This window comes from Pelobates fuscus, chromosome 3 (genome assembly GCF_036172605.1).
Source record: "Pelobates fuscus isolate aPelFus1 chromosome 3, aPelFus1.pri, whole genome shotgun sequence".
NCBI classification, from domain to species: domain Eukaryota; kingdom Metazoa; phylum Chordata; class Amphibia; order Anura; family Pelobatidae; genus Pelobates; species Pelobates fuscus.
The window spans coordinates 172294337-172311614 of NC_086319.1; the positions used below are offsets into that span (position 1 = coordinate 172294337).

At 39.8% G+C, this 17278-nt stretch overlaps 1 protein-coding gene across 2 annotated transcripts in view; it reads right to left on the reverse strand.

Annotated features, from left to right (window-relative positions):
- DDX11 (DEAD/H-box helicase 11) overlaps positions 1-17278 on the reverse strand; it is a 100356-nt gene that overhangs the window by 13495 nt on the left and 69583 nt on the right. For both annotated transcript variants that reach the window (XM_063447744.1, XM_063447743.1), the window contains 6 exons: positions 16837-16881; positions 15221-15288; positions 13410-13448; positions 12580-12697; positions 12159-12296; positions 10551-10663 (listed from right to left, as the gene is read on the reverse strand). In XM_063447744.1, coding sequence (XP_063303814.1) covers positions 10551-10663; positions 12159-12296; positions 12580-12697; positions 13410-13448; positions 15221-15288; positions 16837-16881 — 521 coding nt within the window. The remainder of the gene's footprint in view (positions 1-10550; positions 10664-12158; positions 12297-12579; positions 12698-13409; positions 13449-15220; positions 15289-16836; positions 16882-17278) is intronic.

A 17278-nucleotide genomic window follows, 5' to 3' on the forward strand; every position in this document is an offset into this window, starting at 1 on the left:
AGCTCATACAAGAGTGAAACGCGTTTAGCTGGAGTTTTGGACTTTTATACTTGGACTTTCTACCTTTTAGCTTATATGCTTTTGAGAAGTCTTAATATTGTTTTTATTATTTTTTATCTCTACAATAAATCGATATTTTTTTATATCAGTCCATATAGTCCTTTCTAGCCTCCAGGAACACTATGTGGGGAATGCTATCCCAATAAATTAGCATATTGCCAACAAACCTCAGAGCCAGGAATTCAAGGCTCTGTCTAAGGTGAGCATAACAATTACTATCTCACTATTTTGTATACACTATCTGTACAATACCACCTATGAGGTTCTCTCTCTCTGCTTGTTCCATATCTTCGGGAGAACATCGTTTGGGATAAAGGGGTGTGTTGCTGCCTCAAGAGCAAAAAGGAGTCACTTACGGAGCCAATAGCTTATAGGCTCCAACCCATGTGAGTGGTTTCAACCAATTGCTACTATTATTCATTTTTGATTTTTGTAAACCATCTGCACTATATTCTCTCTTTTTGTTGTTTTACTTTGTATGTACATTTGGACACATTTTATCACTATGTTGGAGGGGTGAGTATACCCCCTCATTATTTATATTAATATTCATTATAGCGCTCCACTTGCTGGTATATTGTTTATACCTTTTTATTCTTATATGTTATTCTCGGGAGACTTCACTAAACACAAATATTAGTGTTTTAAAACAGTAAAACATATTACAACAATAATATAGACCATAAAAGTGCAGTTCGCTTGTAAAAAATGCAAAAAACTTAACTTTTACTTAAAATATCATCGTTGTAATACAATTTACCAGTTTGAAACACGAATATTTGAGTTCAGCGAAGTCTCCCGAGTAAAACAGTACCCCCTATGTACAGGTTTTATGGTGTCTTGGAGAGTTACAGGGTCAAATATAGTGCTTGCAAATTAAATTCTCTGCACTTTCTCCCTGTGTTGTCAGGCATGTCAATCAAATTTATTTATTTATTTTATTATTTTATTTATTTATTATTTTAATTATACGTATTTATATATAATATATATATGTACATCTATTATATATATAATATATATACATATTATATATATGTCACGTCATTCTAAGTGTATTTTAATATTAATATATATACTTATATTAATATTAAAATACACTTTGTATGACGTTACATATATATAATATGTATATATATTATATATATAATATATATACATATTATATATATATATATATATATATAAAAATATATTTAATTTATTTTTACACTTGTCTTTTATTTTTTTATACTTCCCACCAGCAGGGGGACTGTCTGATATTTTAGACAGTCCCCCTGCTGGCAGATCCACAGCCAGCTATAGAGGGCCATGTGATCGCTCTTTGAGAGCGATCACATGGCCCCCGGGGGCCTGATTTGCCGTGGGAGGGCTGCCTGGGCTGTGAGGCAGTCCTCCCGAAGCGGATCGCGGCGGAGGTAAGTACATCTTACCTCCGGGGGCTCTGTTATCTACCCAGAGCGTGACTCGGGGTTACCGCTTCTGGCAGCGAAAATTAACCCCGAGTCACGCTCGGGAATACCGCCAGGGAGGTTAAAGGGTTATTCATTAAACAGAGAATTCAAAGTGGAAAAATTCTCTAACTCAGCTTTGCTTTCAGTTCAGCTGTTCTTGCCTTAAATTTGAAACGCACTTTGAATTCTCAATTTAGTAAATAATCCATGTTAGTCACAATGTAAGTTCTAAATTACCACAAGAGCCAGTGATGTTTTGCTAACTCCAGTAGACCACGATGGACTGGACTCCCAGACCACTATCCTATACCAAGGGGGACACCGAGTTAGCAGTAAATATTTATAAACTTGGAGCGACATATATTCTATATCCCTAAGCAGAAGATATATATATATATATATATATATATATATATAAAATATGGGGGGATGGTTGCACTCACCTGAACATGCTTAAATGGGGTGCTGCTGGTGGCCATATTATACAATAAACAATACACAAGATCCAGCGCACTCTCCTATCTACTAAACAGCAACTTCAATGTTGACAGATTTTATTAGTTTTTTTAAAACACCTAATCTAGGCAAAAAAAATAATGGGGATTTAGTTAAATTATATGATCATACATTGCATAAGCCTGCCACAATGTCAATGTACCCCATCTTTGGCAGGTCCTATATATTATATTTTATAAAGGAATACTAGAAACACAAAGCAGAAGTGTGCTTTATGTGTGAAGAATGTGTCCCCAGTCTATAAAAGCGCTGATTTCATTAGAAATTGGCACTTTTATAATTGCATCCCAATACACCTCCGCGACTGTCAATCAAATAGGCTGGAAGTTTTTTCATTCTGCTAGTTTGGGTTCGTGGAGCCAAGCTCTACGGACAGGCATTTGCCTACATTTGAAAGACTTAAAAAGGCTGTAATACAGCTCACTGAAAAGTCAGTGTTTGGACAGCCGCACTCATACATGGCTGATCTGCAAGGCTTTTCCATGTGAAGGATCTGTCTGAGCATTCCCCAGCATAGACCAGTGAGCTTGTGTCACGGAAGGAGGCGAGGGCTTGCAGTACACTGCATAAACCCACAAAGAAAACATGCAAAAATAATTACAAGCATGTTTTCTTTGGGTGTATATACACAAAAATGTATATTTTCCCACTGGAGTGTTCCTTTGAAATGAATTAGTCCTTAGATAAAGGGGTGGATAAGCCGATTTCGTGGATCGGTAGAATAAACTCAGTGAAAATGAATATTCTCCCACACATCCTCTTCTTGTTTCAGGACCTCCCAGTTCCCATGAAGGAATCGGACCTTGCGCCACTGCAAAAGGCAATTCGGAACGTCATGGCATAAAAACGGCACAGAGTATCACGTACAACATACTATATTGTAGCAAAGCCACTGCTGGGGGTTTGGGACTACCAAACCGCTGTTATTACTACCTAGCCAGGCAACATTCACAGGTAGCGATGTGGCACTCACCCCCAGACGAGAGGAAATGGGTGGACTGTTCATGGGGTCAGACCTATCCCAATACTATATATGGCTGCCCAAGGAACACAGGGCTCTGCTGCGCATGGAATGCCCGGCAATTCTGAATTCCATCGGAATATGAGACAAATACGCACGAAACATGGCTTAACAAACACACCCTCCCTAATTCTTCCCTTATTCAGGAACAGGGACTTGAGAGCCCGGGACTTCAAAAATATGGAACACGCAGCCCTTCAGAGACTGTGCCACATGACCGCCGGGACAAAATAGTTACGTTTGACGAACCTTTAGAGAAGACAACCCTTAGACCAGGAGATATCTTTCAATATCTCCAGATCAAAGATTTTGTCAACCAAACTCACATAAAAGAAATCTCCAGGGGGGCGGGGCCGGGCCGCCGAGCCGAGCGGTCGCAGGGAAGCACAGCTCCTGCACAATAGGCCTAACTTATACCACAAATTGCGAAATTAGCTGCAATCAGCGACCAACAACCTCGACCCGCACAGTACACAGGCAACCGGGGCCGGGGAGAGGCTCGCTCCCGGAGTTCCAGTCCCCCGGAGGAGGGATCCCCCGCAGTATCCAGCGGGTACCTAAATACAATAAAAAAGGCTGCGCACAAATATAAAATCCAATGGTTAAACAAAAAAGGAGAGAAATAGTCCAGCTATTGTGTCCTTATAAGTGTCCTTGGATGTTGAGGTCTTCTACTTGTGTAGTGGTATCACTTGATATGAAAGATAAAAAGGAACAAGGAACAACCAATGGTGTAGTACGTAAAATTCAGGTATAGGTGTGAAAAGAAATAGTATAAAACTCACATTTACCAGAGCTAATATCCAGCTCTGGAGTGAAGTGCGTACAGCGGTTTAATCCCCGCTTATGGGATATAAGGCAGGTTCCTCTCCGTGAGTGGTTTTCGATCCTCGGAATAAAAAGAAGAAGAAACAGCCAATAGTCCATTTGAAAAAGTCCTTGAGTGACGAAACGCGTTATGGATATTTAAATATTGTGTTTTATATATTAAAGTATTATTTGGTCATTTGTTTGTGCCAATTATCTTTTTTATAGACACATAACTTCTATTTTACCCTGGCTTTTTATTGTTATTTTTATCTTTTTTTACTGGTTTTATAAAAAACCTTGAATACCCCTGGAAGTTTCCTGTACTCAAAGAAATCCTTAGGTGGGGATCAATCCACCCAAGCTGTCATCAAAGAGCAGTGTGCCTGCTCTTATTTTGTAAGTACAAAATTTTTTTTATCCTTATTCATATTGCCACACAGTGAGCACTATTGGCTGTTTCTTCTTCTTTTTATTCCGAGGATCGAAAACCACTCACGGAGAGGAACCTGCCTTATATCCCATAAGCGGGGATTAAACCGCTGTACGCACTTCACTCCAGAGCTGGATATTAGCTCTGGTAAATGTGAGTTTTATACTATTTCTTTTCACACCTATACCTGAATTTTACGTACTACACCATTGGTTGTTCCTTGTTCCTTTTTATCTTTCATATCAAGTGATACCACTACACAAGTAGAAGACCTCAACATCCAAGGACACTTATAAGGACACAATAGCTGGACTATTTCTCTCCTTTTTTGTTTAACCATTGGATTTTATATTTGTGCGCAGCCTTTTTTATTGTATTTATTTATCTTATTTCAAAGGGTTTGAGGGATTCCCTTTTTTAAGGTTGCTGCCATAAGTTATCTAGCGCTGTCTTATTCTTTTTATTTATTATCCAGCGGGTACCTACCTGGCGGTGAGTGGAGTGTACGGCCGCCGCTCCACTATCCTGCCCACCGGAGCCCGAAGCGCACATGGCACATCGGCGGACCCGGTCCTGTTTCCCCCCCCCCACTGGACCGGGGGGGTGATCCCGGTCCATGCCCTAAACTATGCACGGAGGCGATCTGAGACCATCATGCAGGCCCACGACCAAGATGGCGGAGGCCACGTGTGCAAGGACCGAACCTCGGAATCTGAAGCGGACAACAGATACCACCTAGCAAGGTACACAAGGCTGCAAACAAGCAACGATCCACACCATCAAGCGGCCCCAAAGTCCGGAGACATACTGGACGCAAGGCATTAAAGCCCCCATACTCACGTGGATGGAGCTGTCCGTGAGACCGCCCGCACTTCTTCTGGGCTCGGCGCCCACCAAGAGGACCCCCTCTGTAGCCTGCCATACTTCCTGGGAGAACACCGAGACCCGGCGGAACCCAGGACCCACGATCCTGTTGATGGCTAAAGGGCACGGACGCCTGCTAAGGCCTCGGGCCGAAGACTGGTGGCCCACGGGCACAGAACCACCACTACGCCAGGACACCCTCTCACCTCGAGACGCACCTAAACACCCGGTGGAGTATGAGAGAAACCATGGACACACTAGCCACGACCACACGGACTTAATAACCTTATCACAGGACTTGGGCCGAAAACCCTGAAACTACCAGCCAAAACATATCTGTAAGATGCTTTACCCTTTCTGGTCCACAGGCCGCACACACTTCGGGGCTTAACGGGCAGGGCCAGCACACACTGGGGCACAACGGGCTTACTTCTCTGGAAAGCGGGTGGTAACCGGCGGGAAATGAAAGGGCTGGGTAATTACCATGTTTAAATGTACTCTCTGCCTGTCTGACTTAACTCTTGCCCTCTTATTATAACTTAATAACCAGCAACTAACACCCAGTTTATAAGCCTAGACATACCAACGAGGATACATCAGCAGGGACCCACTAGTCAGAACACCATGACATATCATAGCCTGAAATGCAAGCTTACTGTCTCATATACTGTATATCATGACTGCTTTGACCAGCTGTAACCGCATATAATGTTAGCCCTCCACTCAAGCATAGTTAAGCGTATCCCTATCACTATATAGATACTGAAGCGACGTCACCCGACATCATTATCAACTTTAAGCTACTGTTACTACTCGACACTGTGACTGAACAAGATGTTTTCGTTAACGGACATCAAAAACAAAAATTAGGCATTGTTATCCAGGAAATGTAACTACGATGTATAAACCCTAACTTGTATGCCACTTTTGCATTTCCCTCTCTTCATTCTGTACCCCATTGCACATGCCTTAATAAAACAAAGATTGACAAAAAAAAAAAAAAAGAAATCTCCAAAGTACGCATGACTGGGCTTGAACGCATGTGCCTCCAGGAGTCGATGCACGGGGGTTTGATCTCATATATATATATATATATTAGGGATCGACCGATTATCGGTTTTACCGATATAATCGGCCGATATTCGGTATTTTCGGCAATATCGGTATCGCCGATAATACCTCCCAGGACCGCCAGGCTCATTACAAGCCCGGCGGTCCTGGGGGGGGCGGGCAGCAAGCGTTTACTCACCTCCCAGCAGCTCCTCCAGCTCCCCAGTGTAAATCTCGCGAGACCCGCGGCCAGCTCTGACGGCCGCGGGTCTCGCGAGATTTACACTGGGGAGCTGGAGGAGCTGCTGGGAGGTGAGTAAACGCTTGCTGCCCACCCCACCTCCCCCCTCCCCTCCCCTCCCCCAGCGAAGCCAATGCCACTGGACCACCAGGGATTAACATATCCCCCCTCCCTGGCAAGGCAACAAGCAGGGAGGGGGGACAACAAAAAATAAATAATAATTAAATATATATAAAAAAAAAAAATGTAATATAAAAATAAAAAAATGTTTTTTAATAAAAAATGCCCCCTCACACATACACTATTATTATACACATACACTACACAAACACACTGTGTATATAATTCAGTGTGTTTGTATAGTGTGTGTGTATATATAATGCAGTGTGTTTGTGTAGTGTGTGTATATATAATGCAGTGTGTTTGTGTAGTGTGTGTATATATAATGCAGTGTGTTTGTATAGTGTGTATATATAATGCAGTGTGTTTGTGTAGTGTGTATATATAATGCAGTGTGTTTGTGTAGTGTGTGTATATATAATGCAGTGTGTTTGTATAGTGTGTGTGTGTATATAATGCAGTGTGTATATATAATGCAGTGTGTTTGTATAGTGTGTGTATATAATGCACACTTCACAAACACACTGTATTATATACACACGCATACTGCATTATATATACACACACACACACACACACACTATACAAACACACACTGCATTATATACACACACCCTATACAAACACACTGCATTATATACACACACACTATACAAACACACGGCATTATATACACATTACACAAACACACTGCATTATATAAACATTACACAAACACTGCATTATATACACAGTGTGTTTGTGTAGTGTGTTTATATAATTCAGTTTATACAGTGTGTTTGTGTAGTGTGTTTATATAATGCACACTACACACACACTCTGCATTATATACACACACTATACAAACACACACACTCTGCATTATATAAACACTACATTCACTATACACACACACAACACAAATACACACACTCTGCATTCCTTATATGCACATACTACACAAACACACACACTTTGCTTTTAGTATATACAGCATTCACTCTACACACACTGCATTCACTTTACGCACACTACACAAACACGCTGCTTTCATTATATACACACTAGACAAATACACACTGCATCCACTACACAAACACACACTGCATCCACACCACTCACACTACACAAACACACACTGCATCCACTACACACACACACACTGCATCCACTACACACACACACTGCATCCACTACACGTGGCATGTATATTTTGTGCATTTACCTTTAGAAATAGTTTTTTTTTTCCAAAATGGTAAATGTACAGAATATCGGCAAATTATATCGGCTATCGGCCTGAAAGTTCACAGAATATCGGTATCGGTATCGGCTCTAAAAAATCAATATCGGTCGATCCCTAATATATATATATATATATATATATACATATACATACATATCCACACACATACACACACACACACACGCAAACTGACATATGTAGAGCAATGGGAAAACGACTTGAGGGAGACTCTAGAGGGCAACGACTGGCTACATAAACTGCTACATAAATGGACTCTGGCTGCCAGACAAGCCTTAGTGCAAAATTGGCTCACACAGGACATCCCCCCTACGTCCCTAGTTATCCAAAAAGATAAAAGATACCTGCCTTATGGACAAATTGACTGCTATTACCCAAGGTTCATTAAAAAAGTTCAAAAAAATCTGGGAGCCCTGGTTGCAAAGTGACATAAGCGACTGAGTGGATGATTTGGTGGGCATGTGGAGCCACACCTCCGCCCTGAAGTCCCCCGCACCCACACTGGCGGAACCAGCTGCTCCCCCCCTTGTTAGAACGGACCACTGGGACAGAGAGCAGGTAAAGGGTTGCGCAGCCTGGGCTCCCGCTGGGGTCAGGGGCCCTCCGCCTCTCTTTTTACTCCACCTCTCTTCTCACCTATCTTTCTATACTCGTTCTGTACTAATTCTCTCTTCCTGTAAACACTGATATCTACTGTCTCCACAAAGTCATGCAAGTCACAGTTTTTTATTAAAGCATGATACAACGCGACACACATCCAGTAGGAAACTCACTAGCTAGATCCTTGTTTCATACATCGGCCACAACTACAAAGGCGGTTGCACCTTGTCTTTATCTTTGCTTTAGATGTATGACTATGTTCAATTTAAACAAAATTTATTGACGCATGACTCAATCGGTAAATTGGTTACATTCTACTGGCAAATTAGTTGCAGTATAACGGTATGAACTACCTACAACATGAAAGTTTTTTTCCGACTGATTTTATACAATGATGCTATGCAATACCCTACTCGTTATTGTATGGGTGCTGTGACACCTAATCTTTCCTGTATAGACTTGACAAATCATTTGTACACGGCGGCGCAATGTGCCATTTGTCATGTGTTGTCTTGCCAATATAAAATAAAGAATATATATATAAAAAAATATAAAAATGAATTAGTCAATTAATTTTAGTCTGTGTCGAAGGGAGCACCACAGGCTTCCTCCAATTACTGTTTTCAAGCATTATACTTGGAATATCAGATTCAGATATGGTTTATGGTTAACATCACCATTTTACATTGGAAGAAGTAGCAGCTACTTATATATAGTTACCACAGTGTTACGGCCTGTTCTGAGTTAGTGAAGCAAGTAGGTGCAGTGAGGGACCTTACTTGTATCTCCTGTACATATCCTCATAATGAACCCATCAGCAAACCCCCCTTACCCTACTTTTGTCCCCTGCTCATATCCCACCTAGCGTCCCCTTCACATATCTCCCCCTTATTTTACTTGTGTCCTCTGCCCATATAGCCCTTGTGGTTCCTTCCCTAACCATAATTTATTGTATTCAAAGTTTATTATTTGTGATTTTGTATGTCCGAACACATGCTCTGCTCACTCCTCATTCTATTTGTTCCCTCCATTGTGTGTCCTTCTATACACATCCTATCCTCTCTTACCTACCCACTCTGTAAGTAAACCAGGCAGTACCGAGAGAGCGGATTTAATTTCCTCTGCATGGTTTGCAGTTTGAGGTGTTCAGTGGAGATGATGTCAAGTTCCTACTTCCTATCCTCACAGTGCAGGCTGAATGCACAAATCTGACTCTCTGGGAGATTGAATACCTTCTCTGTCTTGGTGCTGCTCAGCTGCACTAAAGTATGGGGCAGTGCAAAGTTAGGATACACTGTGTGGAGTATACCTGCTTCACGGCTCTCGTGCAGGACAGCATGCCACCAATAGTATGATCATGTGTGCTTAATGTGGCTTACTGTGAGCCACCAGTGACACATATGTGGCACACAAGTTGCACAATGAGGAACTAGATTTGCGCTGTGGAGAATATAAGAAGCCACACTTAGGGAGACCATGACAGCACAGTAGAGAGGGTACACAAGGACACACTATATGGTAAAAGAGAGCACACAAGGTGGTCTAAGTGGACACAGTGGGGAGTGTATTGGAGACAACAATTGGCCCAATGGAAAAGGAAATGGAGGGGTTAAGGGGGCCTACTAAAGAAGCAAGCACACTAGGGAGAGAATAAGATGTCACACTTGGAAGGGTATAAGACAGGAACCCGGGGGTATGAACTGGGGCATTAAGGAGACTATAGTATGGCACAGTGGAGAGGGTTTAAATGGACACACTAGGTGGTATAAAAGGAAACACTGGGAATGGTATAAGAGTACACTCGGTGGTATAAAAGGGCACACTGGGGGATTATAACAGGACACAATGGAAATTCATAAGAGGGCACATCAGGGAGTATAACAGAGCAAACAGGTATAAGGGAGAACGCAGACTGGTATAAAAAGGCACACTAGGCGTATAAGAAGGCACAGGCAAAACCCTGTTTTTTCATTCTTATAAAATGAAATAAAAATACCTTATCAATTCACTTAAATTTTTCAATTTTGTAGCAACTATCCGTCCAAGGAAATCTGTCAAATTTCAGCAAGATTGGTTGTTTCATAGCAAAGTTACGGCTGTAAGAAAAAGTCCCAAACCATCTCCACATGATAGTGGCTACTTACTGGCTGCATTGTCCCTCCAGCAATGATAACAGACCGACACTCCTTCACAACCTCTGCAAAGTGCACCGCTGGATTAAGCATAAGAAATTTAAGAGTGCTCTGGGCCACCGTACCTGCAAAGACAGAGAAGCAGCATTTCAGAACGGTTCACAAAATACCCACTACAATATACAAATCTGCATCTAAACAAATCACAGATAGAAACAAAACAGATAAATAGTCAAATTTTATCCAAATGAATTTAGCATGGTCAGCAACACTGGGAAACATGCCCAGTACAAACAGAAGCTTAAATCTGTTCCAAGCAGTATAACTTAGAAAAATAAAATCATTGCTAACCAGGTTTTAGTATTTCAGCTATGGTGAGCAGGCCACATGGTCTTGCAGTAGTCATGAGACAATCCTGACAGCTATAGGTCTGCAACCTCATTTCCAGCACTCTGCATCAAAATATTCTTCACTGGTTTCAGTGAGCAGTATTTGGTCCTTCCCAAACACATTACAACTCAGTCCATTATTTTGAGTACAATGCTTGTAAGCACAATCAGCTATTTTCTTCTCTGCGAAGATATCCCTTTAATCAGAAGAAAGGCTATTGCAAAATTGACCCACCAATGTCCCCAGATATATTATGGGCCAAAAGTGGCACACAACATGAATTCAAGTAATCTTAAATGTTGAAATCCCAATAATGAGCGGCAAAATGACTCCTTCAATTATGTTTATTATAATGCAGAGCATGGCTGAGTATGACTGTAGTTGTAGTCATCCACAGCATGTACAATAATGTTGTTATCCAGGTAACACCAGATAACTTGCTCACACCCAACACTTTTAGTGAGGCTTAAAAGGCAGCAGTCAAGATAGTGAAGCTCTGTTGGGATGTTAGGGCTATTCAAGGTTATGCGAGTTAGAGCCTAAATAATGCTAGGCCTATGAGAACTAGAATCAGAGATTTCGGTGAGACTTAGGTTATACAATTAATGTTAGACTGCAATCATTCTAAGCCATACTTTGGAAATTTGAATATAACTTTAATAACCATCTGGAGAATGAGGAGTCCAGTATCCAGTAACTGATACAGATATCACACAAATATAAAAATGCTGGGTACAAGGAGATAATGGTAATTGGGTGGCCGTCAGAGATATCCTTTCTAGTTAATATAAATGTATCTTCATACTGTATTACCTGTACAAATACTACCAGGCTCGCCAGGTAGTAATCAAAAATAAGATGTATGGAACACCTAAAACCCCCTTTATTTTAATCAACAGAACTTAAACAAAATAAAAATTTGTTTCTGATTCCATTTTTACAATAGTTGAGAATGCTATATAATGAAGTGTGTTTTTATTTGGCTCCGTTTTGGATATTTACAACAATTTAAGATATGCTGCTGTGCTCATTATGCCAGAAGCATTTGGGGTACTTAACCAAGACATATCCTGTTTTCTGATCTCTACATAAGTTCTAAGACATGTTATGGAAATTTACTTTCTTAGTTTTAATAGATCAACAATAGATCACAATATGCACACGGCTGTTTATATTCTGCTGATTAATGTTTAATAATTTTCCGTTTACAGGTCTGCTTTAAAAACACACCTTGTTGCTGAATGATGACTCTACCATCTTGGTTGGCATTTGTTAGTGCAGACAGGAAGCCTTCAATCTGCATGAGTGGAGATGCAGTACGAATTTGTCCATTCTCACCTTCCTGATGGAGCTCTGGGACACTTGTGGCTGATAGAGTGAAAAAAGACTAAACATTTGTTACGTTTTCAAATTATATATTTTTTACATATGGGGAGAAATTCCAGATTGGGCTAACCTAAGTAACCATTGACCAGCACAGATTTGAATTGTCTTGTTCTGTTAGTACTTTGGCAGTAACCTAAAAATGTCATAACAGTGTTTTTAAAAGAGCTATTGTTGCTAAATGCGGGTAGAACTATTTCAGATGCACTATTTTTATTCACTATCTACAACATCATAGAGTGGCCAACATATGTCATCATTCACACACCTCCTTTATGTGTCTTTTGGTGTAGATCTTGCAGGTATTGTTGAAGTCCTCTTGGTTTTTGGCTCTCTTGGCTGGGGAGACTCTCTGCCCCTCTAAATTTTTCCATAAAGCCAAACAGCTTTGAAAATAAGACACATGGAACACATTTAATTATATAGCATGGTCTTGTAACAACTTCCTTTACTCCATTCTGATAACTCTGAATAACACAAATGTAGAATAAAGATAAACACATAAAAAGAAAGCAACATTAAAAGTTACAATACTGTCATTTTTTTTTTTTTTTCAGAAATGGGACTCTTATCCTTCAGCACGAGTGAGGACAACAGAACCTGGGGATCACAGTCCATTTCACAGTGAGTAGTGTTTAAAATGTTCCTTCAAGAGTTTATTAATTATTTAAACACTTATTTTTATGTTATTGCTAGCTATAGTCATTTCTATAAAGGTGTAAATGGAAATAGTGTTTTATTTGTATTCATTTGTTTTCACCAACCAAGGTACAATGGTATGGAAAGTTAACAGTTTTAACAAGAACCTTGTAGGGTAGATAGGCAAACAAATGCGTAGCAAATTAGTTTTTATTAAATATTTAGCAGCAAAACAACAAAAACTACTAAAGGAGTTTACTAGGAAGTATGCATTACTTATTTTTTCAAGTGTGGCCCAAGTATAGATTTCATTCCTACCAAGCTCACTGGTACACATTTCCTTTTAGCCCCAGGATGACAAGTTACCTAGAACAGATCTTGCATTGCTAAAGTTCAAACGGGTTCTATTGTTGATGAAATAACAGAGCTATATGAGTTTTTAATACTCTCAGATCTCACCTTCCTACTGATCATGCTCTTCATAAAGTATCTCTGGACCTGCACAGAAAAATAGAAAAGGGAACATTAGGCTATACTGCATTTTGATTTTACTTGTTAACTTTCCACTGTAAATACAACATTCCATTGCTACTCTAGAAAGAAAGAACACATGAACCAGCCACTATAAGTTCAGGGCTAGTTGGTCTATGGGTAAATCTTATAGCCACAAATCTCAGTGATGCACTGATATACATAACCATTTATAATAATTTTATCAGACCTTTGTTATACATTTATACATAAATATATTTAAGTCCTAGATCAGGGACAGGAATCTGGGCATCAAAGAGTGACACAAAATAGGTATGCTCCTCTCCTTATACTGCAGCGTGTTGGGAAACCATCAAATTAGAAGAAAATACTATTTGGTTTGAGAATGTCATTCTCCTGCATTTCTTCTAGCACAGTGTATGGAAGTGATGCTCCGTATACCTGGATCAAAAAATTGCATTGTCTTAAGATGCACTAACTTTCCACTTTGGATTTTAATAAAATATAAATCAATATTACACTCCTAATATAGTTAACAGTACACTCACTGACACCCAGGATATGATCAGAGCTCAAAGAATATTACATTCTTCAGAGCTAGCCTCAGCTAATAACAAAGATTAATATAAGGAGCAAATAGCTGCAGGGAATGATGTTTGTAATCATTTGGAACAATACATAAAGGACAATTCTGGAAAGTTTGGATGTTGGTGAATTTGGCCTTTTTTTCTTCCTTACTAAATGTAACTCCCCCAGGGTTTGCATGATGAAATGTCTCCTTTTTAGCGTCACCCTTTAGTGGGGGACCCTTTGCAATTTTCACCTGTGGGAAATTTCATAACTCGTATGATTTATACTTTACTGATAAATGCTGTATCATTTCTATCTACCTGTAATAGTTAAAGGGACACTATAGTCACCCAGACCACTTCAGCTCAATGAAGTGGTCTGGGAGTCCGCTCCCTCTAGGGTTCTGAGAAACTGATATGTTTACATCTAGGGGTAAGCCAGCCTCTAGTAGCTGTCTTCTGGACAGCCACAAGAGGCGCATCGGCAATGATGCAGTGCCGCGCATGCGCATTCGGCGCCAGTGACGTCAGACATGGATCCGGACGTCGGCGGGGAAGGAGAGGTAAGGGAGCCCAGCGGTGGAAAAGTGTGAGTAGCTGAAGGGGGACCCTGAGGGTGGGGGAACCCTCAGGGTACTATAGTGTCAGGAAAACCAAGCGGTTTTCCTGACACTATAGTGTCCCTTTAACAGTACATTCAAAAGTATTTAATACATGCAAATGTTTACTGGCTCCTCTACTTACACAATTTTTCAAATCCCTTAAAAGTACAGGATATGTCACCTCATAGGGAGACGCATTACCCCTATTCCCCCCGCTCCCCTACACATCTTCTTATCTTGCTCTTTCTATCCTTCTTAGAAATACCAAAGCACTATAGTTACAAGTTCTTGTGCAGGAGTATTGTTTTTGTATTATTTGTTGACAATCCTCTCTGCTGGGAGATGTTTTCTTTAAAACGCTGTATTTTTCACATGTTAAGCAAAATAAAAAAACCTCTATAAATATTTTAATTACGAAAAAAAAGTACCCAGGATATGGATTTCTTGAGAGAGCAAATTAACGAGGACAGCGGAGGTAAGAAGTGTAACAACAGCAGTGAAGGATTCTTGAGACAAGAGTAGACACAGGTTTAATTAAAGTGAAACATCATTTTTTTTCAAGTACCTTGCCTTGATTTGTTAAGTGGAAGTCATGGGGGAAACTCACCTTAAATAGATTAATGTTGTCTATTTGGCCATGAAACAGAAAGTCATTGATAGATTTCAAAGTGGTACCTGGAAAAAAAAAAAAGACACCCAAACAGTGCACAACATTTTAAATTTTTGACACCTATAATAAATATTATGAGACCTGATTAGAACATGCACACATCAGCATGTTTCATAAAAAAAAAAAATGTAAAGAGAAAAAGGAGGAAAAAATAGGGAAAAAATGGTCTTAAATCAACTGACCGTTTCTTTACAATATTCCCAGTAAAATATGTTAAATTAGAGTAAATATATCAGTTAATATCATTTAAACGTCAATCGTTTTCAGAATGGAAGACATCTTTAGATTTCATCGCAATTTTTTCAACCCTAACATAGTTAGTTGGACACGTGTTATTTATTAGGAAAAAGACATCTGTAGAAATGTAAAAATCATCAACCAAGGTAGAGGAAGATTTTTGAAGCGCTTTAAGATGATACGAAAGGAAAAACTTTGATGATACAGCCAGATTAAATAGTTGCAACAGATGCATTTGCCATCCCACAATAACCACAGACCTATTGCATAGTTCCATAGGAAACATGTTTTTTTTGTTTTTGAGGTCTGGAATATTTTGTTGCTCTTTTTGTGATGAACAGAATGAAATAAAAATTGCAATTATTAAAACTATGTAAGAGATTGAATCCTTGATCTTTCACTTCAAGTACATCTTTTGTGGAAAAAAAAAAGTTGGTATTTTAAATTTAAAAAAAAGTTTCAATTATACAGTGCGTAATATGCGAGAAACAGTATGGACTTTATTCTCTTAGCAAAAGTCATATTAGCTTTCAGGGGGGAAAAAAATAATAAACAAAAAATGCAAAACTATCTTCACATGTGGCACGTCACTGCTCTTCTGCAGGCAAGGTATTGAGGAACGCAACGCTGCAAATGCAGCCATCCTATTTAGTCACCATTTCGATTTGGTAAACGTCACTTTCTTCTCAATCTACACAATTGCCGGTGATTTCCCGTCTGAAAGTACGGGTTCCATATATACTTACCTAAGGAAGACTTTGAAACCCACATGTCTCAAGTATTATAGGTCAATATTAACGCTTTAGTGACAGTAGACATTACATTAGCTGTACATCTGGGGCACTAATGGACTTGGTAATAGAGGATGTTATCGGAGATGCCTGCCATTCAAAGATCCCTATATTTGTAGGTTTCACTGGTAGTGTGTTGGACTCCTCACAAGAAAGACAGTCTAGCACAAGTCTATCTGGTAGCTGCCAAGGGCAACTGATCATTTTAGAAGCATGCAAAAGCATTAGGATGTTCTCTGACAAAGGGAGCAATTGGTGGATTAAGGGACATCCAATACATGCTAACCACAGCATGTAGCAGATCTCAAGTGTGAGACATCTAAACAGCTTAACAGAGCCTGCCTCTTGTTTGATCACTCCGAGAGACTGTCACAGCACTCCAACACCCTAGCCCAAGCTACAGATATGAAGGCTGTCCCTGCATTCATTACAAGCTGAAATCTAATTAGACCCTACAGCTTCACAGTTCTAGTGCTGGCCCCACTGTGAAACAGGATGTGAAAGGGATTGTAAAGGTTTACTTACCTTCCTGGGAAACAGTCTGAAAGTTGGGATTCTGCTTAACATTACCTGTGGAAACCAATACAATATTACTTCAATTTGGTCTTGTGACGTGTCTTTAAAAAGTATCTTAAAATATTAAGGATTATTGCAAACGGAACATCCATGCTTGTATTTGTTTCAAGACTCAGAGTTTAATTCACTATAGAGAGAGGTGAAGTGATATTTACTCCATTGACAGGAAAGTTTGTATTCCAAAATAGCTTTTGCTTTTTTTTTTTTTTAATTCTTTATTTTTATTGTGCAGATAAAGACAGACATGCTTGCAATGCCCCAACAGCAAGAGCAAGTGTATTCAAAAACAGAGCATAATGATAATGATAGTAAGGCACTTCAAAACGTTGTTAATATATTCAAGCTTAGCATACTGATCTAACCAAAGAGGTGAGTTTCAGGTACAAGAGGG